Below are 24,901 nucleotides of genomic sequence, written 5' to 3'. Positions count from 1 at the left end.
CACTGATTTCCACATCTGCTGTCTCTGGTCAGTCCAGAAAACACAGTTCCACAGGCACACATACAGACATGTTGCTTTAATGAGCACTGAGTGTTACAGTTGTCAAACAAAAGACACTTACAGTAACCTGGTACATAGATTTTTTTATTTCTGACATTAACACGGTCTGCATTGTGAGATTCTCTTACATGAAAGAAAAGTTCGTAGTACAACAAAAACTAAGATAAACAAGGCATTTGTTGCACGTCATGTCAAACCTTAGAACAAAAATATGGGAATATGTATTTAGGTTTCATGCAAGTTTGGCTGCTGCATGTACAATTTACCTATAAACTGAAAGAAATGCCAATGCACACAACATTCAAAAAGTAATAAGATGCCTGACATATGAAAGATTAAAACCTTCCTGCTAAAGCAACAAAGTAGGAGTTAACTGAACGATCCAACCAATACCAACACAAATTATTACTACTTACCATAAATCTATGCTTAAACTTGGTATAGGTAGCTTTGATGACACCATTTCTATTTCAACATACCATCCAGATTCTAGATAGTCATTCTGTCTTAATGTCTGATTTCATTTTTTGTGAATTAAATGCTGTCTCCAGCATTACATGTTGCTGTTAAATCCATTCAGGTAATGCACATCTAAATGCACTGCCAAGAATTCCTCTATATTTTCTTAGGTGAGGAGTATTCCTGGCATGATGGGCATTTTCTGATCCCTTGCTTATGATAGGATTCCCGCCCCCCTTAAAATTTCGATGTGAATTAAAAACTGCTAAAAGTGTTTGTGCCTACTACTATCAGAGCCAATATCAAAAAGCTCGTAAAAACAAGGATTGTATAAGCTTTGAGATGCTTTAAAAAAGTTTAAGAACCCATTACCTTCCTTGTGCCGCTCCTCACGTGTTAAAATTCTCCATTAATTAATTCTTCTCTACCATCTTTGATATTAAAGTGTTAGGAACACTTTCCACACCCTGCATAGTACTGGTTGATCTCATAAAGTTAACTAGAGAACCTGACATCGTGTAATTTTACATACAGTGCATATGATGCTCGCTCTTTCCATCTCTCATAGCAGCAAGCCGATTCTGCCACGATCTGTAGCAGCACATCCGGGAGTGGAGAGGAAGAGTGTTTGAATTATAAATAGCTAAAACTACAGTGTACAATACTATTTACCTGTCAGTATCTGTTGAGAGCACTCCATTATATCTTGCTCGAAATTAACTACATAAAAATCTCTACAACAAAAGCAAACCAAAACATTCCTTCAAAACCAAAAATAAGGACATAAAATAAGTGCAAATACCTAAAATAGGCAACTAAAGCAAGTGTTGTGACCTGTATACCTTTAAATAAGGACAAAGATTTTTCATAAATAAAAGAATGTTCTCTTTGCTCTTCAAACATTTAGTCAGTATATAATGGTCAAAGTTAAGTGCAGATACAATTGTGTTGAGATCCAAGGTGCCAAGTTTCTTTAAAAAAAAAAAAAATTAAAATATATATATTGAAAATGCATTAGTTTTTAGTTCCTATGCAGGACAAAGTACTCCTCGGTCACATATAAGACCCCACCATTTCTTTCTAAATATATTTAAACAAGGTACAGGAACAGTTGCTGTATAATACAGGAATACCTTGTAATTATGTTGTAGACCAACATGATTTTAGGGCTATAGTGCAATCTTCATGTAGATGTAACATACAGTATAGATTTTTACACTTCACCACTGTAATTCTTCTGCTATTTCATATATTTTAAACTTGTCCTTTTTTCATTTTAGCTGTTTTAACAGGAAACAACATTGGCCTCTAGACAACCTGCATACATATAAATATCTACATTTAAGCTCTGAAATGGAAATAAATTATAAAAACAGAGACTCCTTTCCAATTTACAAAATTTCGCTTGTTCCTACATACTGTACAATACATTCAACAATCATCTCATTTTGAGATTTATGAAGAAAATACTGATGCTTTACACTAAACTTAATTCACCCCCCTGTGCCTACTTCTAGTACCATTTGCAAATAAATATATTTAACACTGTAGTTAATTTCATTGTTTTGCAGCATACCAAAAAAAAATTAGTAGTGCAACTTTCTATTCTTCCTTTGTACTCCTTTCCATTGTGTTTCTTTATATACTAGAAAAATGCTACATAAGCAAAAGCACATTCAGTCATGTATGTTGCTCGTTTGGAAACCAGTAACAACCTATAAACCTATTCTATATTGAAAATGAGCTAACAGATAAAAAAGTGATGCAAGTCAAAAGAATAAATATGAAAAATAGACCTAAAAACTGTATGTTGTCAGTACTGCAATGTACTTTACCCTTCTTTATATTTTAGGGGTTTACTATCTAAAAAATTCATTGCAGAACTGTTTGCGGTATCCCTTTGTAAAGAACGCAAGAGCCTCATGTCTGCTCTTTATCAGTCAAAAGAAGAAAGGAAGCTTTAAGGTTTCCCTTGGCAGACTTTCTCAAAGACTTAATTCCCAAGTATCACACGGGAGTCACCTTCAACATTGTTTCAGTTTCAATGAAAAGAGATGGTTGTCAACTGCAGTGACCATCACAGTATCAGAGACCTTGAATTGCTGTTGGTAGCCGTGTATGTGCTCAGATACCTTCTTGCTTGCTCAGTCATGATAAGCTGGTCTTCTGTTTTTCCATAAACAACTGCTTCCCAGTCACGATTTGGCTGCATGAAATAAAATTCTGTTAAAAAAGTTCTTTTAACAAACTGAGTAATAATAAATACAAGAGGAATAATAAATTATTAAACCCTAGCAACAGAGTATATTTTACTGAGAAGGATCCAGTTCTACAGTACAATGCCTAAAACTTGTGACTAAGCTCCCTCTCTACCCCTTAAGTCCAGCTCCCCATCAGTGCATCTGGGTTATGCTTCAAGTTCTTACACACAAAATGAAAAATGCTCTTCAACAGTCTAACCAGTTCAACAATTAACACATAAAAGGGAAGTTAATTAAGTTATCTTCTCTTTGACAACTTCCTCTTTAAATGTGCTAAGTTCAACTGGCAGAAAAACACAGCTGTCTGGAGACACCAAGGCAGGTAAAATGATTTGGGAGCAGAAAAAGGAGATTGTGAAGAACTTTACCAAACCAAGTGGCAGCTGTTGAAGAATCATCAGATTTTTGGGGAATATATTCGAAATGGCAAAGGAATTGGGACTAACAATGATAAATGGAAGAATAATTAAGCTACCAGTCCTGCTTTTTCCATGGAGTAAAGCCTACATCTTCACATGATGTACTGAATCCCGAGTTGATTTGTTTCAGCTCCAAATTGGACCTGACACTGGGCGATCGTAGGATGATGAAGAATGCAAGATCCCCTCCCTTCCACATCGAACTAGCAACTGATCCAAAGGATCAGTTCCCCATATTGATTCACAGAGAAAACCAACTGTTTGAGTTTCTCTGTAAATTTAGCAGAACTTGATTCATGGAAGTGGACTTGGGTTAGAGAGGCCACAAAACTGAGAGGGAATTTCTCTGGAGAAAAAGAAAAAAAGATGGTTCAATGAAAATAATTTTGAGTATACTATGACTAAGCTCCCCTATTAAGTATTCAAAAGACCATACTTCTAGGCCTGATAGATGTATTCAGCTTTGCTGCAATTCACAGCAAAATAAATTTTTCCTTTTTTTTTTTCCCAAATTTTAACATCACAGTTAAATGAACTTTGTTTTTCTTCCTCATAAGAAAAGATCAGAAAGTAATACTGTTGTCTGTCTACTTAAAAATGTCATTGTTAAAGCAATTAAGTAGAATATAGAAGATCAGACTCCAGGTGTCCTGTCTTTTGGGGTTTTGTTCCATTTTTTCATTAATACAGAGTTGTAGATATTCTGAGAAGACAAAAATACGTTATTCATTAACTCCCTATGGGACAAACTGGAATTGGTACAAAGTCAGGTCAAAGAATCTCTTCTTAAAGCTGGTGATCAGGACATATCCAGAGGGAAAACTAGGCTCCATAGTTTGGCCACTATGGAAAATATGTGGATATAAAAGAATGGACCTGCTCCAAGAACAATTACCAAGTAGAACCTATGGATGAATTCTGCTTACTGAATCCCACGGGGCTTATTAGGAAGAATAAGTGCCAGAAAAATTTGAGAAACTGAAGCCCAAAAGAAGTTTAGTTTACACCAGGTCAAGTTTTCTAACTCCTAGTCTTGGGCACCCAAACCTCTTTTGTATCTCCCCTACCCTGTTTTTTTTCCCCCCCTCACACATCTAAATCATAGTGAAACATCAGTTTGTTTCACTGAAATAAAGTGTGAAACGTCAGGGTTGTATTTAAATAATTTAGCTCTGAATAAACAATTTGCAGAAAAATGACTAACTTACAAGAAATAAGTCATGGAAACACTGAAACTGGATCACTGATTTCAACAATTCTAGACATTAGTGCAAGACAGAAACAAAACATAAAATTTCATTGTTAACCCACTAACAGAACTCTTTGCATCCAGACCTGAAGAGCTTTCTCCATTTTGACATTTTTTGTAGCACATGCATTCAGTTTCTTCTTAATTACTGCATTTGCTTTGTTTGCTGGATTTACATCCTGTTTTTCTGATGTCAGGTTACATCTGTTGTCCTGTATTTCCAACAGTGGTGTCATTAATAAAGATGTGGTATATGCATTTTTGGACTATTGACAAAAAAAGAGAGTAGGGAACAGGAATAATAATTAGTAATTAATACAAAAAGACTTCAATTGCTGCGTTCAGAGAAGCCAAAATGTAAATAAAGCAAATACTATCAGAAAGACCCTAGGAAAGAATCTAAAAAGCAAATGTAATGAACAGTATATGAAGAACTAGCCTGGTCTATACTGGGATGATCCACAGTCAATACTAAGCATAGTACAACAAGCAGCTGCTAGCATGGTTTAGGTACCACTGAGTAGACAGTTTCTTTGCTCTAAAGCCACACCACTCTGATACATTTTGTTAAGAACAAGATTTGATAAAGTGGTAGCTACAGAAGAGTTTAAAAAAAAAAACAACAAAACAACCAACTTTTCACTTTCACTTCTAGGACAAGCCTTATGAAAGTAAGGACAAGGAGACTAGAGTCCAAAGAGAAATATCACATCAGTTTAAGGGAGAAGAACTTTAAGAACTGATATAAGCACTGGATGGATTTTTCCAGAAGAATTTTATATATCGGTAAAGTCCATGGAAATAAAAAGAAATGAATCCAGCTTCAGTATACAAAAGTGGAAGACAGCTATATGTCAGTGTCAAAGACCAAAAATTAGATCACAGTAACAGTGGCATAAGTACTTGCTTGCATACAAAAACACCCCACTAAACTGCATTAAACCACCTTAAAGTATTTATTCTACCTCAGACCTTATTCCTAAATTATCATCACATGGACACACAATTTCTACTTAAAGATTGTGTGTATTTTTCATTTTAAATAAGATACTACCACTATCTCTCTTGCTAGGAGTGAATGTTCTTGTTGCACCAGCAAGAAGATGTTGACTTATGAAAATGCCTTATGAAAATGAAGGAAAACAACTTTTTCTCAGTCCCCAGCCTTTACTAGAACACAATATCATGGTGTATCTTAACCTGAGCTCAGTGATATACAATAATGAGTCATAACAAGACTTCACTCAGAGAACAGCAGGCATTTTGGTTGTGATGGAACGGCTGCAGCATTGCTGCTCCTCCAAGAGATGTTCCCGGGGGAGCTGTCAATTCCCACTAGGTGGCAGAGCACCTAATACCCAGCAGGAAGATACCAAGGCTCGGCACAGAATCTAAGAGGCACTTTATAAGGTAATCTAGAAAACCAGCTAGAAAGGAGTATGACCTAAGCACCTTACACAGTCTTTTTAAGGACCTTGGATCCTACATCCTCTATATAGCCTTAAACCTAATTAAGAATCACAGACACTTACTCGTTAAGAATTAAACACATACATGCATTAGAAACTCGTTAGAACAAAGTTTTCCTACAAGACTAAAGAATGAGCTATTCAGTTACTCAACTGAAAAAACATTAAGCTTCTTTTTAAAGGAAAGAGGGACCAAAATAGCCCCATATCTGATTTCTTCATGTCTTGGTTGTTGAGGCAGAAGTATTCAAATTCCTTTAGGCAGAGGAAGCACGCAAACTTAAATCTTTTATGTGCTTGATATTTCTTGAAGTATTCCCCTAGTACATGAAGCAGGAAAAACATGCTGCCTAATATGCAGTTCGGTATTTTCAGAACACATTTGCCAGACTGTCAAGCATACACAGCACAGGAGGAAATGTCATCTTCCTGGTATATTACAGAAAGCTTCAGCATGCTGTGTATGCTTAAGTTTATAGGTAACCAGCATGGAAACAGCTTTGCTACAAACCTGTAAAGCATTCACATTATTTTACCTACTCTGAAGGACTGAAAGAAAAAATCCATGCATGAATTCAAGCCCAATGCTCACCTATTTCTTAAGTACTCAAAACAGTATTTCAAACAGAAGGTATTTTTCACTTTCTAGATGTATTATTCTAGCAACTTCAGTCCAAAAATGTATTTTAGTTTACAGAACGAAAGATACACAGTTTCATATCAGTATTGCTGCCAGTGATGCTCTTCTGTTAGTTTAGTTTAATTCTTACCTGTACATCTAAACTATTATCTTCTGTCAAGCGCTGGGCCCCAACCTCTTCTTTTTCCTGTGCATCTAGGACCAGTGATTTTCTGACTTTTTTAGAAAAGTTGTGCTGAAATAAACATTTTGCAGAGAGTAACTGTTAAATATTATTTAAAAGCAGTTATTCCCTATTTGAAATTACTATTGTCATATTACCTCCTGCTTGCAGTTTTTATACAAAGTGTCATCTTCCTCCTTGGGAAATATATCTGTTCCAGTTTCCTCTTTCAAAACTTCCCTAATATCTTCCTCCGAGAAGGCAAGTGGTTGTGACTTAACATTAATTAAAATTGAAGAAGAAAACACAAGAAGTCTATTAGTGGCCAGTTCTTACGACATTCTACTTTCAGCTAATGTAAGCCAGAAAGGAGATCTTGCAAAACACAGCAAGAAAGGACATAAGCTACTGTAGTTAAAAACCACAGGGCTACATTTCAAGGCTATGAAGATTATTTTAAGTTCATTTTACTCCACATTATTTTTAGCCAGATAAAACATACATATGCACACAATGCCTCAAAAAATGCAAGGTAGCATTGAAGAAAAGCTACCTGTTTGCAAATGGTTATCCACTGATAAAAAGGGATAAAAATAATTTACATATACTAAATACCTCCATAAACACATATATATGCATAAAAACATACTAAAAACTGTACTAGAAATGTATAACTGTTGTTGTGAAAAGGATTTATACGAATTTTAACACAAATCTTTGAATAAGACATTGATAGTCCTAAGTACAGTACAGAATTTCACAGAAGCCATACAGATGGCTCCTTTGTGTACCAACAGGAGAAGAATTCCCTTAAGCCCTCAAAATTTGATTTTGAACAGGAGGTTAATAGTGGACAGGAACAGGAATGCCAAACCACTCCATTTGCATAGTGAGGGACTGTGAATCTATAGGGTAACACAGATGGTGCCAAGCCCTGTGGCAAAGTCTGAGCTACCTTCTGTGTTTGCAGAAAAGAAGCAGTCAATATATATTGGCTGGAATCTTTTCAGAATTTGAAAAGCATATGTCTCTGGAATTCCAAAAGTTATTATGCATTAACATACCTTAGCTAGGCTAGGAAGAGAACAAAAATTGAATTCATTTGGAACAAACTAACAAAAAAAAGGTAACATCCATAGTCAACAAAACCAAAAAAAAAAGTGTGATAGCCAGCAGAATCAGAGGATCATTAACTGCTATACTAAAATTTCAGAATTTAGGATGAAGAAAACTGGAAACATCACCCAAAATCATCACATGGTGGTAAACACCTAGTTTCAGTGCTGTAGAAAAACCAAAACCAAAAAACAACTCCGCTCTTACATAGTCCAGAGGATTCAAAGGTAATGCAGTTTTTCAAGTGAAATGTGAAGGTTGTTTAAAAAAATGAGGTCAGTCATACTCATCTATAGCAGCTTGCCCTTACCAGTTGGAGAACCCACACCCATTCATTCTCTGACTTACAAAAAACAGGAATCCTAAAGTATTAAAACTAAAATTTCAGGCAATTATGCAACCACCTTGTAAGAGATAAAGTGTTAGCAAGGGTAGGCAAATTTAAAACAACTCACGAACATGAAACTGATGCATTTGAGATTAGATCAAATTATTACATGTACCGAATTACTACTCAAGAAGACAATGCCTCCATACTACGCTGAAGAATACAAGTCTAACAACCAGATCCAGAGCAGTTGATTCACATTCTAGTTTTTTCTATGACAAGAAAATGCTTTCTGAGATCACACGGAGGCTTACAATAGCCCAAAATCAAGGGGGCGTTTAGACTTCAACAAAGAAGAAAATAAACAATATTGTCACATACCATAAGTCTGAGGGGACCATACTTTTTTTCCTGAGCAGCCAAAGCGTTTTTAAAAGGAGTTGGTGTCCTTGGTGTTGAACCCAAAAGAGATCTTCTCATTGTGGGAGTTCTAAAACTATACAAGCATAAAAAAGCATTTACACATGCATTTTAGTATTTTATCATTAGCAATGTAATAAAATTAATCTTATTTAAATAAAACTAAAAATACCTTCATTTACACAACGGATATCACCATCATGAATCTGAAAGTACTGAGATCACCATAGCATTATCCCACGTGTATTAAACTTTAATTTGATAACACCACCAGATGTTTAATGCAATAACCTACCCCACATTTTCCTTTTGATCTTGCGGTGTCATTTCCTTGTGTAGAGGAGTCGTAATAAGGACTTTCTGCCCACAGATTGGAGTCGATGTAAATGCAGGATTTTCAAAGTTAAATTGTTCATTTCCAGAGCAAGTGTTGAAAAACTAAGCACAAGAAGGAAAAAAAAAAAAAAGCAACCTTACAGGACAAAATTTCCCCATTGTGCTGAACAGCAAAAACCCCCAAAATATATACATATATCTGAAAGACTTTTACTGACAAGTCCCAATACGTTGTTCTTGATTTACACTTATTGCTGAAACCTTGATTTTCTTCTTAAAATCCCTACTATTTAATTAATTCACAGAGACAAAAGGCCTCTACCAACAATTACTTGCGTGAGAAAATGTGAGCTGACACAGGGGTTGCGACTACCGCCCTCCCCATCACTCTTCAAAAACAGAGGTTGTTTAGTGATATATTTTTAATATATTTACCCTTAAGCACATATTTTAAGAAGTTGTCCGACATATTTATTTAGGCTACAATGTACTACTAGGGAAGAAACTTCTTACAATTTGTAACCCACGCACTACAGTCTTCATGTTTAGCCATATTTAAAGCCACACTCACCTGTGATGGAGAAAATGGTAGTGTTTTCACTGGCGTCCGCTTTAGTGCAACATTGACGGCATCGCTACCCAAGCCATCGTTCACATCAGTAACCGGGGACTGCCCAACACGCAATCTCTTTTTCTTTCTCAGGATAGCAGGTGGATTGCTGAACTTGGTTAAGTTCGAGGTTGTTGAAAAAACTGTTTCCTCATCGCCACTGACGCTGCTGTGGTTTTTGCCATCGAGCATAGCGCCAACATTATACTGGCACTCGGCAGCCCCTTCACTGTGTTGAAGCCGCATCAGCTTTACTGGAGCTGGCTTGACGGGGGATACAACAGCCTCAGAAAGCTCGAAACAGGTATCACTCCATGCTACCGGATCCTATGGGGCAAGATGCAAAACACGAGCAGGCTTATCCAAGATTACTTTCAGAATGTCCAAGCCAATCTATCAGCCCTCTATCTACACAAGCCATATGCTGAATTAATCTCCCTGTGTCTTTCATACAACCACAAAACAGTGGATATTTTAAAACAGGCAATATAGCACTTGATAAGGCAGAAGTTATAGACAAATACAGAATAAGGTCATTTTAAGAGTATTTTACGCATATTGTGTAAGTTGACATTCCTAATTAAACATTTAACAAAGGAATACAAACTTACAATTTCCATAAGATCTAGTGTCTCTGCAAATTCTGGAATGGTTTGTAGAGGTGTTAACATCCTATTTGCTTCTACACCCAAATACTTAGGCGGTGAATTCTGCTGAACGGGTGTGATGCGGGTCTCGTCCATGCTGTAGAAATCACTTGTTTGTTCCTCAAGGCTACTTAGTGTATTAGGCATACAATCCTCCATGATAAAATTTCCAGACCAACAAGACAAGCTTCCAGCTTGCTAAAAAGTTATGAAGAAACATGTTAATCTTATTCAGCTTTGAGGCTGGAGAGAGTCAATTATGTGACTGTAGGGTGGCAAAAAATGTAGTGTGTGGAAAGACTAAGCATAATGATTAATTTTGGCATTTTCAAATACTAATTATCTGTGTCAGTTAAAGAAGATAGTCTTCTCTTTACATTAACATGCTCAACATTCTCAAATTTTGTAAGATTTTTGTCTTACCCCACATTCATATCTTATACACATTCACAACTTAGGTAATTATGGGCTTGTACTGGAAGCCATCTCTGATGCAAGTTTCCTGCATACCTGAACACCAATATATTATGAAGTCATATTCTAGACTAGAACACTGAATTTCTAATTAAAATATTAGAAAATGTTTCTAGAGCGTGAAATACTACTTGTTTGATCTGGGGGTTTTTTATGCATATTTTGCATTAATAGTTAAGTAAACTTCTAAAAGATTATCCCATTTCAGTAGACTGCTTAGTACCCAAGAAACAAATTTTAATTTTCACTGGGAATCTAGAAGCAAATTCTACTTATCAGACTCCACTAGATAAGTAGAATTACACTGTTTCAAAAGAATGCCAGGAATAACTCCACCACATAAAATCTGAAGTTCACATGTAACCTAAACTAGTGATCAATATAGTTGGGATAGTTAGGTGTCTGATATGCGCAGGCCTCTGAGGAAATCAGTGACTGTCATGTGCAAGTCACCCTAATTCTACAGAATTAGGGAAATTCCACTGAATTTACACACAAATTGTGTACAGTGCATATTTATTTAGTGTTTGTCATGTCTAAATGTGGGTATTAAGTATTGCAAGCACTCACACTGAAGTTTGAGGAAAATATAGTCTACAGGACATTTTGAAATCAAATGGGGCAAAACCCATGTATTTTTCACCTTTCTCTCCTAAGCAGATGACCAACATTGCTGATCCATAAAACTGAATACCAATTATATCAAATGGGTCACCTCCTGAAGAGGATTACAATACTGGGTCTTAGGAACTGCCAAATTGCTGGTCATATTTCTGCTGTCTTCACAGTTTAGAAAACTGTGCACTAAAAAGAAGTTGTCTCAGTCCTAATATATAGATTTTTGTTTTTCAATGCAAAAGCCATAGGTTTGATTTTAGAGGGTCAGGTGAAAAAAACACCACACTAAACCAAACAACCGTTACTGAATTTCTGAGGATTAACCTCAGTAAAGCATATTCAAATATTTAGAGAAATTTACAGTCCTTACAGAAGACATTTGTTTTCTTCTGATTTCATTCTCTGCTGACATAAGTAGCAATTCAAGTTCCTTTATTTTCTTTTCTTTATCAGGATCATCATCAATAAATGGCTGCTGAAAAATTTAAGAAAGAAGCCATTACTATTTTTCACCTCCACCACCCCTTCACGGTAAAGATTCTGTATTATAACACAGCTGTATTTTTAACAGGAATCCACACAGAGAGGGAACAGAACTGTTCAAGTTGTATCATATTTTGTAGTACAGAAGTCACCCACAAGTGAAACAACTCCAATTACCAGGAGATGGATCTGATGCTCAAGTGGTGTGTAAGGTGGTATTTTAACTGGGTTTATAACATGGCCTGTAAGTTACCATTGTGCTAAAGCACTTTCTAAAGTAAAGTCACCACATTCCATCTTTAATAGAACCAAGTGCTGGCACACTGGTTTATGTGCTTGTGTTTTCACATGCCTTCTACAACTTTGTGTTATTATCCTCACTCAGTGTGCAAGGAAGTGTTTCAAATCAGCATTTGCTAACACAGTATTTATACAAGAAATCCCCCCACTACTATCAGAAAAGAAAATTAACTAATTGGTTTTGATTGGTTTGTTTGTTCTTAACCTCCTTAACGCTTTCCATTATTACTACAAATACAGGTGAGGATATATGCTATCACCAGTTTAGAGACTACTTCAAGGAGCAGAAAGTATCTTATACTTTTCTGTGTAGGGCAATCCAGACTGTCAAAAACCATCTGAAGCTTTGTTGTGACTTGTATTCTTATACCATTATGAGGGAAGAAAATGCAACATGAAACAGATGACCTGCACAGGAAAACTTCAGGTTAGGTAGAGTTCTACAGAACCCCTCTATCTAACACAAACAAAACAAGTATTAATCCCCGTGTCAAAATACTTCTTTTACTAATTCCAAATTCACAAGAATTCTTCCAAGGCGTCATATTAGAAACCAAGATCTATATTCATTCTGCACCACAGGAGGAATTTCAGATATATTCCAAGTGAGCCCAAAAAGGCAAAAGAAAATATTTTTTCCAATTTCTATTTGTTTTAAAGTTTCTTAATTCTTCAGCATTTAGAATGCTGCAAAAGAGCATCTTCAACTGATTGGAAGATGTTTATCAGTGAGAAAGAAATAAAATCTAACGAGAACAAAAAAGCACAGCCAGAAGTGTAAGTCACAATAAGTTGAGTTTTTCAGATATGGTTATATGTATTACATATACGTAAAGAGTAAAGTCTTGTCTTTAAATTTCTCATAAGTTAGGTAGTACTAATATAGGTATAAATTTCTAGCCTCAAAATTTAACAAGTAGACTCCGTTTTAAACCATATTTCTATCAGAAATAAAAACAAATATCATGTATCTAGAATACAAAAAGAGAGGTTCATTTTTCCTACCTAAAACTACCAACTAAACTAGCAAGCTTACTTACAGAGGAACATATATAAATTTAGGTGAATGATAAAGACTAACAGACATTTTGAAGAGCCACATCTTTTCATTTTACTGAATAATACTATGCAGTAAATTCCCTTTAATTTGTGAAGGCTGTTAACAATTTACCTGAACTATGTTGGAAGAAGATGGAGCATGTTCTAGACAGCTGCCTTCTGGTGAGGCATACTGATATGCTGGAATCTAGAAAGACATAAAACATTTTACAAACCACCAAGAAAAGGAGGTTATAAAATTATCTCTAGTTTACACATAAACTATTTACAGTTTCCAAATCCTGAGCTGCCATAAAATCACAAAAATACTCAACAGCTCTTCAGTCTTTCAGACTTGTTTCAAACCAAATCAATTATTTGAAACGAGGAAATACTTATTATTCTAAATTTTGAACTTACATGTGTCTGAACAGGCACATAAAATTGATTCTGAGTGTGCAAGTGTTCCATAGTCAGACAAGGTTGGGGCTGAAGTTCAGCAGAACTAGCGCTTTCAGACTTTATAACACTTTGCAAATATCCTTCCTGTTCCACCTTTCTTCGCATTGTTGAATTCCAGTGATTTTTAATTGAATTATCAGTCCTAAAAAAAAAGTATAAAACAGTGAATGGTTTCCACATCTCAGAATTTAATATATGACACAATTTACCGGGTTTGTAGAGTAGGTTAATCTGAAGCCACAAATCCAGAAAGCTCCAGCAGCTTAAACTGAAAGTTCTGTGATCAGCAAGGTTTTGGCATAATGACTAGAAGGCTACCCTTTTTAGAACTTCCTCCTACTAAACTTCAAATGTGCCGGAAATTAAAAGCAGTAAAGGAGAAAGCCTTGGTTCTGACTGTAATTATGAGGGGGAACCTTTTTTCTTAGGTACTTGGAATAATGTAGTGAACACATAGTTACTTACCCCTCTGCTATAAATTTGCAGTACATGTAGCTAAGAATCATCCCAGTGTCCCACAATATAATAAAGGCACTTTCGCTGGTGTTTGCCACTGGAAGACATCTCTTCTAAAATTGACAGCCTGCAACCCCCACTCTGCATTTTATGTGCAACTTTGTGGAACAACGTCCTACTACCTCTTCATGCCCTTGATCGTGGATAGGATAAAACAGGCATGGCATTTTGACAAGCAGGTTGAAATCACTTTTAACACTAAACAAACATTAAGACGAGAGTAGAGCATAACTGCATTACTGTCTAAAATACTAGCATTATTATTCCTAGCCTTAGGTGGAGGCACACGGAAACAAGAATTGGTTAAAGCCCCATTCTTCATTTAAGGTCAACTCCGAGAAGTATCCCCCTTTTCATCTCACTAGTGTTGGATTCTACAAATCGTCTAGGTCTATGATCTTTAGCAGTCTTTAGCCAAGAGTGTCAGACTTATTGACAGCAAACAAGCTAGCAAATAGGAATTCTTCTGCCAAACTCATCTTCCCTCTCCAAAATTCTATTTAGATGCAACCCATTCTCTTCATTCCTCCAAAGGATTTTCTGTGAGACAGCGATTGTGCACTTGATCAAAATACAAAATTTTTAAGCACACATTCCTCATTACACCAAGATAACAAATGCTGACATTTTTTAGGCACAGCAAGACAGTCACTTCTTGAACACACAAACTGAGTTCAGAAAGGGACAGCTTAACACTGAATTTCAATTAATAGTACAAGGTAAAAGAATTATTTCATTAAACTCTTCACACACTAAAATTTTGTTTTACACAACCACAGAAATTGGCAGTGAAACTTAAAAGAAATATAAGGCAAACTGCATACAATTTGTTCTTAACTTCACAATAACCAACTAACTTTGCAACCCACGGCTCCTAAGCCTGGACTTTTGAAGGTTACTAAGATTTTCTTTTACATGTGTCTAGTTCAACGACTGCTACAGAAAAAAACCAAATCAGATCTTAAACCAAGAAAGTCACCCTCAAATGCCTATTAATGAAGGCACTTTGAGATCAAGTTTGATATCAAATATTTTTTCTACTACTTGCAGTTAATTCAGTTCAGCTGCATTATAGAGTGTTTTTAAGTGATCAGGATGAATTTGAAGATACCTTCAAACCATTAGAGCTCTTTGTATGGGTTTTACATCTTTTTAAGGATACAGATCAAATGCAAAAGATTTTTAGCATCTATCAAGATAACTATGCTTTGATTTAAGTCCCAACAGATGCTTTCTGACTAACAAATTAAGATTTGAAAGGGTACTGAGATGAGCACTTTTCATATTCCAACATTTAACACAAATAGACTTGAAAAGCACCTTCCAGGAAGAAGTTTTGCTATTTCAGCCCATCGGTTTCCCAAACGCTTGTGAGCTTCATAGATTATTCTGTCTTCTTCTTCTGTCCATGAAGACTTTTTTACCTCAGGATTGAGATGGTTATGCCATCTTTCTCTGCATTGCTTGCCTATTCTTCCTTTCAGATGTTTTGCAATTAGAGACCAGCGCTTTGGACCATACTTCTGAACTAATTCAATAACCTGGAATACAGATGAAAGCACATTATAATTTCAAAACCTAATTTACCTAATCAAAGGCTGAAAACAATGATAATCTCACATTTTAGAATAGCATTATAATAGTCAACTGGTATTAGGCCTAAGAAGGCAGACAGTGACTTGGGGGCTTAAAAATGATTTTTCAAGAAATCAAAAAATTACTAACTCCAAAAATTACTCCAAAAAAATTACTAACTCCAAAATCTCTGAATCTTAGAATATAAGTGTATACTGACAAAAAGACTACTTTGGAACTTTCCTTTCTATTGCCCAGCATATAAGCTGACATTAGGAAAGGCCAAAAAAGAAACTGGTAAAAACATTTCATTTGTCTATTTTCAAAAACATTCATATGAGGAAAGACCGACACCTCTACACCTAGAAATGGAATGGAGGTTGGGAGTTTTTACAAAGTAGAAGCTTTTTCTTAAAAGACTAATGAGAACTGTATTCATAAATTGACAGAGAGTAGTTTAAAACATCTTAGAACAGTTTTTAAACAGTAGGAACAAGAAACCAACTTGAAATACCACAGGAAAGCTGTGTTTGCATCTCCCCACCAGGCAGTCCAGGTTGTGCAGGCAAAAGGCTACAGTATGGATTAACAACAGCGAGGTGAAAAAGGAGCCTAAAACCCTGATAGCTCCTTTACACAAAGAAATGGTTTCACAGAATATTCAGAACTGAAAAGAAACCAGAAGGAACATCGAATCCAATGGCTCATACAATGGATCACTCTCACAACCATTATTAGCACTATGCTCTAACCAAATGAGCTGATGTCAGGATTGTAACAATAGGTTATGAAATAATTTCCCTTATTCCAAATCCCTTCAAGTCTGGTGGGTTTGAGGAACAAATGATGTAAATGAGACCTTTGATCTTTAGTGCTACAAAGAGATCCGCCCCCCCCCAACTTGGTAAGCTAGAGTAATTCAGCCAGCAGTCTCACTAATGGGAAATTAAATGTTTGAGCAGACTTGACATTCCGTCTGCTTAAGAGAGAATTTTTTTCTTCTCGTACATCATAATGTAATAAAAGTACCCATGTAACAGGAGGCATCAGATATCAACTATATGGGAACGGAACTTAAAAGTACACATTCTTAGCGGTCATATGCCAATTTTATTAAAAAGCAGAATATTAGTTTTTTGTTACCCTCTGATCTTCTTCTTTAGTCCAGGGACCTTTAATCAATTCTGGGTTTAGTACCTTCTGCCATCGATGCTGGCACTGAAAATCTGAACGATTCTGAAACAGTTTCAGAAGACCAGTGTAGTTGTTAAACTCTTGAATACATAAAGCTGTAAATACATTCTAGCATGAATTATTAGCTTATTTCAAATTAAAAGACTTATTTAAAAATTTGTTTTAAGTATAATAGTTAAATTCTCTCTTATTATTTCTTATTCCATTTGCTTATAAAACACTCCTCTCTGGAAAAAAAAAAAAGAACCTTGCATGAAGCTCTAATCTAATTACTTCAATGTACTAACTTGGTAATCACATTCTGAACTTACTCTTCTTTAAAGAAAAATTTATATTTTTGTCCTCATTACTCCATACTTTGTCTGAACTCTGCAGTTGATCTATTTTTTATAGTTACATTATCTGTGACTTAAATAAGGGGAGAAAATTTTTAAGGAAATACTTTTTCTTTCAAATAAAAGAATACACTTTTTGCTAAATCCCAAATGAATGTATTCTCAGCTCTTTACTGGAGTGTTAAGGAAAACAGATTTAGATCAAATTTAGATAACATGTACTAATTAAACAACATTGCTTTTGCTGGTCAGGACAGATGGTGCTTTTCTGTAGCTTAACTAAGGATCTTTTGAAATATTGTTCCCAGTTATGAAAGAGAAGTAACCTTCATTTAGCCTCCTAAAAACTGTCTGTATGAAAGGGTTGGTCCAATGCTTAGAAATATGCAGGTAAGAGCCTGCCCCAGGATAGCATATTTTTTTAACACTGGGACATGAGTATTTACTTGATTCAATGCAAGCTGTTGGAAAGCAAATACCAATTGCAAGGTTTTGCTGGTCATGTCTATCAAGTAAAGGTGTTACCATGCTAAGATAAAGTTAACAAAGTAGCAGTCTGCAAGACCAGAAAAAACAGCCAGAACACTAACACCTGGAATTACACTGCTCACAGTACTTTGAAGCTAATCACAAGTAGTAACTGTATGATTCAAAGCACACTATAGTTTTTTACAAAACATCATTTCCTGTTGAAGACAATCTGTAAAAGACAGACTCAATATAGAACAGCTGTTACCAGTTTGATGGAAAAACATTTTAAATTGTGGCCTTTTAGTGCTTTTATCTTCCAGACATTTCTGAAATCATAACACGATTTGGAGAGAAGAGTAAAACAAATGATGGAATGAAACAATATAATCGTTTCAGTCTGCCTTAGCCACAAAAAAAAAAAAAATCAAAAGCGATTACAAGCTACACTCCCTCTCTTGAGAGTGACCTTGAAGCTGTCTTCATTTTTTTCAGGCAGAATGGAGGGAAGGTTTACCTGCGCCAGTACAGCAAAGAAATGAGGGTTTGAAAGCACAGCAGTCTGAGGGCCTTTACAATTTAAGGTTTTCCTAGCAAAAGTCCATCAGTTATAAGGTAAATGTGAATTATGCCAGCCTCTATTATTTGGCTGTTGCAACAGATCACCTAAAAAGGCTGTGCAGGCTCCATCCATGGAGATAATCAAACTCAAACACTGTCCTGGGCAGCCTGCTCCAGCCGACCTTGCTTAAGCAAGGGCTGTGAACCAGATGACCAGCAGAAATATTCCTTCCAGCATCAATGACTCTGCAGTAGGCACCTGATTATGCATGTTTCCTATGATAAGTGGGGAATGTTTTTTCCAACCTCACTTGGGCCCAGCTGAACAACAGGTTTTTTTGTCTCCAGGAGCATTTGCTTTCAGCTGGAGAATTTTTTACTAAACTGTTAGAACTGTTAAATGCAACTCCATACTACACCTGCATATCAGTTTCACCAAATGTATTTTCAAACAGCTTAATATAAAAGCTTTTTGATTCTCGTCTGCCACCCACTCATTTCACTGATTTTTATAAGAGAATAATGTAAATAACATGGATTTGCTTATGCATGACTTAAATTTAGAAGCTTTGCATTTATTACCTGATATCTACATTTTGCCATTAGGAAAAAAAATCAGAAGCACCACAGTTGCACAAAAACATGATGAAAACAATGCAAAGTTAGTTGTTCAGCATATAGAACTCAAGTCCTTTTTTACATTACAATGGAATTTCATACAACCACATCATCCCACACAATATTGTAAGAGCCTCAAAGGTAGGAGGAGGTGTAATTTTTTGATTTCTAATATTTCAGCATTCGATACCACTTCTAGGAAGTGATTTCAGCCTTATATTCTACCACGTTTTTACAGCGGGCATTTTATAACACTTGTTCAGAAGAGAAACAAACACCATCAATTCTAGTTGTGGGGACTTCCTACCATTATCTCAGGGAAGCAGTCATCACTGTGGAAAAAAAACCAAAAACAACCCAAACAAACAAAACCCTCAAACACACACAAATAAATAAATAAATAAAACACACCTACAGTGGTTAAGAAATTCATCCTGCTCTTTCAAGCAATCTTTCAGACACAACCCACTCTCCTAACGCTTCAGAAACAACCTATGAACTGTGGATTTAGCCACCACAAGTAACGGAACCAGTAAGATACAGGAACATATTTCATAACGAAAACAAATAGCAAGTGTGAACAGAAGGTATTTTTGATCATTTCAGATTATCACTGAAGACTGAGCCAACAAGATTCTTCGAGGTCTGAGCTAGATCTTAAGTCTATTTTCGAAGCATCCTCTAAAATAGCTTTTATAATGTGCTTCTGATTCTATTTCACTTCATTTCCAAACCAGACATATGAGCAAAGTAAATAAATATTAAGAGAACTTAACTGAAACAGAGTAAGTAAGATTGAACTTACTTGTAGATGACTAGCAATGAAAGCCCAATCATCTGTACCATTTTGTTCCACCAGCTTCTTTAGCCTTTCATCCTGTTAAGACATAACCTCAGCCAATAAATTTTACATGCTACCCCAATACAATACTAAATAATAACGTATTTCATGAGCTAAGAAGATCAGGTAGGGATCAGACTGAAGCAAAAAAAAAAAAGTATTACCTCTTCACGGGTCCATTTCACCTTGCTACATATCTTCTTCAAACCTTTTTGCTGTGGTACTTCATAGTCATGATCCATATACTGAAAGTCATCATCTTCCTCACTGCAAAGTACAACAGAACAGTGAAGAAGATCAAAACAAAGTTTAAAACACCTCTGAATAACCTTTTTTTCTAATTACTTGTAGCTTTTTTCTAATCTGTACATATTGTTCTAAAACTAACATATAGGATTTGCATGATCACAAGGTCTGCCTCCATCAGTTCACCATGTCAAACTACCAAATTAATTTTAATTTCAAGGCCAAACACTGGACAGATAACTCATTCCAAGTCAAGATTTAAATCTGAAGTAAAAACTACTTTTTAAGATTTCTGTATTTCTTATACTTTTTTTATCTTTGTTTTACATGAAGGAGCTTATAGAGTGGTTTGTTAGACTGCAAAATACATTCTCGATCCACCTCCATAGCTGAAACAACAAAGGCAACAAGAATGGCAAATAAGTAAATCTCAGCTTGACTAAAAGAGCTGCTTCGGTGTTACAGGAATTAGATACAAATCTCTGAAGATACGAATTAGTTTCGGCACCAGTGCTGAGCCTCAAAGCGCGGACCCAGAGGCGCAGGGCAGGGCAGCCAGGTACCTCTGCGACACCGCGTAGATCACGCTCCATCTACTGGAGAACTGCGGAACTCCACAGCCTGCGTAAACAAAGCCTTCCAGACAGGCGGCACAGGGAAGTGTTTCATGGAATCATCGCTTAAACTTCTGTCAGTGACTCACGTTAGCATAAATTCAAACACATGTGGAAACCTAGGGCTAACAACAAGAGCTGCAGTGCCCCTGCATTAATTATACCAAAGGCACAAAGAAGGGACTCACATCCAAGTACACCGCTTAAATTAAAAGCGGTTTCACAGCACAATTTTTTCTCTGTGTTATTACTGGTACAAAGCAGGATAAAAATATCATAAATTTAGGCTTAAAACAAAAAAAAATATTTATGCTCATCCTTGAAAATTACTTCAATTTTTCAATCGAAAGTATAAAAAAAATCCTTCCCCAGTAATTAAATTAACCTATGCTGGTGTCTCAAGAACCGATTCGATGGGCCACCTCTCCATTGTTTTCCAGAACATGCAATGATCAGCACAGCATGCTGATTAACCACTTACACATTATTTTTTATTTCTCATTAAGTCTGTTCCTGTTAGCCACCGAGAACATGCTTTATTCAAAAGCATTACCACAAGATAAGTAAGTGCCCAACTCCTGCAGGCTTGCTTCTACATCCTACACATCTGCACTTGTCCTACTTGGCTTCATGATGCAGCAGTAAAACATAAACAAATTAAAACGTTGCTGAGTTGCTAAAAGACAAGGCAGCAAACTTGCGAGAAGGTCAACAGCGAGTCCTTCACTATACTTTCAAAAAGCAAATGAGCTGCAAACCAGTGACTTTAAGAGATTTGCATTAAGTGGCTTAAGACTTACAAAAAGAGAACTTAAACTCAGAAGTAATATTTTTTTCTGCCTCCCTACCAACTCCTCTTTTGTCCACAGGTATTTGACAAACTTCAGAGATCTATCTTAGGATTGTAATACCAAAATACACTTCTCATAATACCATTTCATATCAAGCGGACCACAACTACAACTAAAATCGGGCCTTCTTGTAAAGCCCTTTGTCAACACAACCTCCTTACCACTGCACAGCAAACTAGTTTGTGAGCAGTCTCCGGTTATGTGAAAAGTCACGGGGATGGAAAAGAACAGAAGGGGTTCCGTGTATTACACAGCAGTGACACTGATGAGAACACCCGTGCCACACAAGGGGCGCCCCGCAGGCAGCTGCGGTTCGGAGCCCTGCACTGGGAATTCTCCGGCTGCACGCATGTCCCACAGCCACAGCGGTGCCTCTGTCAGCCAAGCAGGCATTAACCTCTCTTGAACCTCGATTCCACCTGAGGAACCACCTAGTCCTGAGTCTTGTTTAGACTAGCGCTATGACAGACTATAAATCAAATCCAGATTAATGATTGGGACCACTACATCAAGTTTTCAATTAAAAAGACAAGATTTTTAAACACGTGGGGTTCTTGTAGCTCACTTGACAATTCTTTTGCAATTCTTATGAAACCACTAAAATACTGAGCCAAAGTGGAAGGCAGCCACCAAGTTTTGTCACATAAGACATCTGGGACAATAAAGTACGTATTTTGTGAGATCTGGCCTAGGTGTCCTTGCAATTCTGAATTGAGGACCATTAAAAAAAAATCAAGCATGTAATGCAAACACCAAGAGCAGCTTAAATTAAACGAATATAAGATTAAACTCAACACCATTTGGAGCAAAGCAATTACACTTTCTCCTTGCTCCACACCTAGATCAAAAGTCTTGAAGTCACTTTTATGTAAACTCATAGCTTCAATGATTTAGTTTTGGAGATACCATCACCATTCACTGACACAACATCCGCCTCGGGCTACCAATCTCTAACCAAACCTTCCTCTGCTATCCACAACCCACTGTACTTTCAATCATGAAATCAAAGCACACCACTGTCATGGGAGATAATACAACCTAAAACTTGACAAAAATGAAACTACTGCGTGTAATACCACAGGTGAAAGTCCCTTAAACTATAAAATGCTGATTAGGAGTGCCAAGAAACACACTGTCTCTGAGTTATTCTAGGAGACAGCCAAGCACAGACAGCTTCAGCAGTCAGCCTCTGCAAGCAAAGCCCTTTGTGGCTTACACAACTAGAACACCAAAGCACTGCTTTCTTGTTTTAGTTGCAGTTTTGCAGAAAAACATTCTCTTCTAATTTTTTTCCACGTCAGAGGAAAACATAGAAGCCGGTTTAATACGTGTAACTTTGAAACTACCTCCAATTCCATGAAAAGTATGCATTCACAACAAACCCCAGATGCCGTAGATAACTCAGCGAGTAGCTTTTCCTTTCTCAGTCTAATCCTTCTCTTGCATCTCTTTATAACTTTCCAGAAACTGATTTAAGACAAGAATAACCATAGCGACAAAAGACTTCTCCAAGACCCACCTTCTGAATACAAAGCAAAGACACACCCATTTTCATATCACTATAACAAAAGATGAATGAAAGCCATCTAGGGCAGCTGCTGGAGCTCTTGTGCAAAACGTTATCTTTTAGGAATATTTCAAGTTAGATTGTGATATCTTTACTCAAAGAATATGCCAGATGAGAAGAAGGTGCATTGAACATACTAGAAGAATCAATAGGCCCAAACCTTTAAATCAAGGCAGTGCCAAAGCCACTTGGGAGGTGAAAAGGAAAAAGTATTACTCCACCAGAAGAAAAACAACCAGCACGGAAAGCTACTGCGGGGACAACGGAGTTGTTACTGACAAGCTCACCTGCCCAGGTAAGCTACAACAAAGACGACCTGAGAGAAAGCACAGAAGTGAGAGCAACTGCCAGGGGAAAGGCGGGATTTGTACCCGAGAGGTGGTGCGCAGAAGTCCGAGAGAAGAGATACCTGCGAGGGTGCCGGAGGGGGGAGGGAGGCGGGCAGTGACAGCCGAGGCCGGGGCTGTGGAAAGAGGCCGAGAGCAGCGGTGAGGGGCGGGGCGGCACCTGGCCGGGATCCCGGGGCGCGGGGGGAGCACCTGGCCGGGATCCCGGGGCGCGGGGGGAGCACCTGGGCTCGGGGCGGCGGCGTGGAAGGCAGCACTGCCCGGGAGGGGATGGGGGGCAGAAAGCGCAGAGCGCCCCGGTCCCGCACTCACCTGCGCCGTCTCTCCGCCATCCTCGGCGCGCACCATAGGGGGGGCCGCCACGGCCGCGGGGCGCAGCACGGAGCCCCCGAGCCGTCCGGGCTCCCTCTCTCACAGCAGGGCAGGGACGTAGCGGGACTCCGGCGGCTCAGAGTGCCTCCAGCCGGACAGAGATCCTCGCAGGGCCCGCCGCTCCCCGCGGTGCCCGCAGCGCCCCGGCGGCCGCCCTCAGCCCCGGCCCGGCCCCTGCGCGTCAGGCATGGCTCGGCCCGGCCGCTGCCCGCAAGGACGGGGCGCGCGGCGGCCCCTTTCTCGCCCCTACTGCGCCTCGCTCTCCGATGCTGTCAGAGCTACCGCGGGTCCCGGCGGCGCCCGCCGCCCTCCTTCCCTCCGTCCCCGGGCCGACGCGCTCCGCCGCTCTGCCCTGTGCCCGCCCGGCCGCCGCCCCGCACCGGCCGCCGCCACCGCCGCTCGGGCTCAGCCGCCGGCGCTCGCGGCGCGCTCGGCCGGTGCCGCCCGAATCTCGCGCGCAGCCTTCCCCCCGCGAGCCGCCGTTTGAATCTGCGCAGGCGGACTGACGCCCCATTGGCCGCCGCCGACCGCACGCGGCTCCGCGCGCCGGGCGGGAGGGGGCGGGGCCTCGCGCCGGCGGGCGGGCGACGCGACGGGGCCGGGGCCCGGGGGGAGCGGGGCGGCGCCGCAACGCCCCGCCGCGAGCGCCCGCGAGGCGCCCCCGCGCCCGCGGCAACGGCGGCGGCTCCCGACGGCAAAAGAGTGCAAAAGTAACGGCGGGGCCGCCCCCGCGCGGCAAAACCGAGCCTCTCCTTCGAGCCGGAATCGAACCAGCGACCTAAGGATTCCCGCGGGCCGCGCCTCTACAGTCCTCCGCTCTACCAGCTGAGCTATCGAAGGGAGCTGGACGGCGTTCCCGCTCCACGGTATAAAGGCTTTTTTCCCGGTGTCACTGCTGATGTCCGTAGTAATTGGAGTTGGAATTCTCTCTCCGGGCGCAGCTGGAGGAAAGAGACGCGCTCGGGACGGAGATGTGGAAGCGAGCGGCCCGAATGCGCAGCGGGGGCTCCCGGACCCCGGGCCCTGCTGCCGGCGGGTCGCTCAGCGCAGGGGCCGCGGCGCTCTCGGCTTCTGACGCTCCCGCGCCGGGGGCGAGCTATTCCCGGCGTACGAGGGCTGCGCTTCCCGCTTCCCTCCCGTGCCGAAATATCCATGCCCCGTCGTTGCTCGCGTGCTCGAGGAGCGGGAAGCGCGGGTCTCATCCATCAGGCAGCCGGCGTTCTTACGGGGCTCCTGCTCCTGCC

General features: G+C 39.0%; 1 protein-coding gene and 1 non-coding gene across 4 annotated transcripts; both read right to left on the bottom strand.

Moving 5' to 3' along the window:
- Positions 1-156: 156 nt before the first annotated feature.
- On the bottom strand, positions 157-23,759 carry MYBL1 (MYB proto-oncogene like 1). 3 transcript variants are annotated; one of them, XM_040064239.2, is made up of 16 exons: positions 23,598-23,759; positions 19,825-19,927; positions 19,625-19,696; positions 16,787-16,879; positions 15,389-15,609; positions 13,511-13,694; positions 13,224-13,298; positions 11,640-11,744; positions 10,142-10,375; positions 9,492-9,857; positions 8,880-9,022; positions 8,546-8,660; positions 6,879-6,995; positions 6,688-6,792; positions 4,535-4,714; positions 157-2,725 (listed from the first exon to the last, which is right to left on the bottom strand). In XM_040064239.2, the coding sequence occupies exons 1-16, from the start codon at positions 23,615-23,617 to the stop codon at positions 2,597-2,599; spliced, it is 2,262 nt and encodes a 753-aa protein (XP_039920173.1). In that variant the 5' UTR covers positions 23,618-23,759; the 3' UTR covers positions 157-2,596. The 3 variants fall into 3 exon arrangements, with proteins under 3 accessions (XP_039920173.1, XP_039920153.1, XP_039920164.1); XM_040064219.1 differs by having other exon boundaries at positions 11,640-11,741; positions 23,598-23,740; XM_040064230.1 differs by lacking the exon at positions 4,535-4,714 and having other exon boundaries at positions 23,598-23,740.
- A 648-nt stretch (positions 23,760-24,407) lies between these two features.
- TRNAY-GUA (transfer RNA tyrosine (anticodon GUA)) lies at positions 24,408-24,497 on the bottom strand. Its single transcript is given in 2 exon segments — positions 24,408-24,443; positions 24,461-24,497. It is a non-coding gene; the product is annotated as a tRNA-Tyr (tRNA).
- Positions 24,498-24,901: the final 404 nt, after the last annotated feature.

Source organism: Hirundo rustica, chromosome 1, assembly GCF_015227805.2.
Source record: "Hirundo rustica isolate bHirRus1 chromosome 1, bHirRus1.pri.v3, whole genome shotgun sequence".
Taxonomy (NCBI): Eukaryota; Metazoa; Chordata; class Aves; order Passeriformes; family Hirundinidae; genus Hirundo; species Hirundo rustica.
This window is presented reverse-complemented; position numbering and strand designations above follow the sequence as displayed.

Excerpts from the sequence above, each read along its gene's own strand:
- MYBL1 (XM_040064239.2), bottom strand. The coding sequence starts at position 23,617 with ATGGCGGAGAGACGGCGCAG. Across the intron at positions 13,695-15,388 it reads GCAAAACTTCTTCCTGGAAG|GACTGATAATTCAATTAAAA; the intron begins GTGCTTTTCAAG and ends CTTTTTTTTTAG. Across the intron at positions 6,793-6,878 it reads ATAAAAACTGCAAGCAGGAG|CACAACTTTTCTAAAAAAGT; the intron begins GTAATATGACAA and ends TGTTTATTTCAG.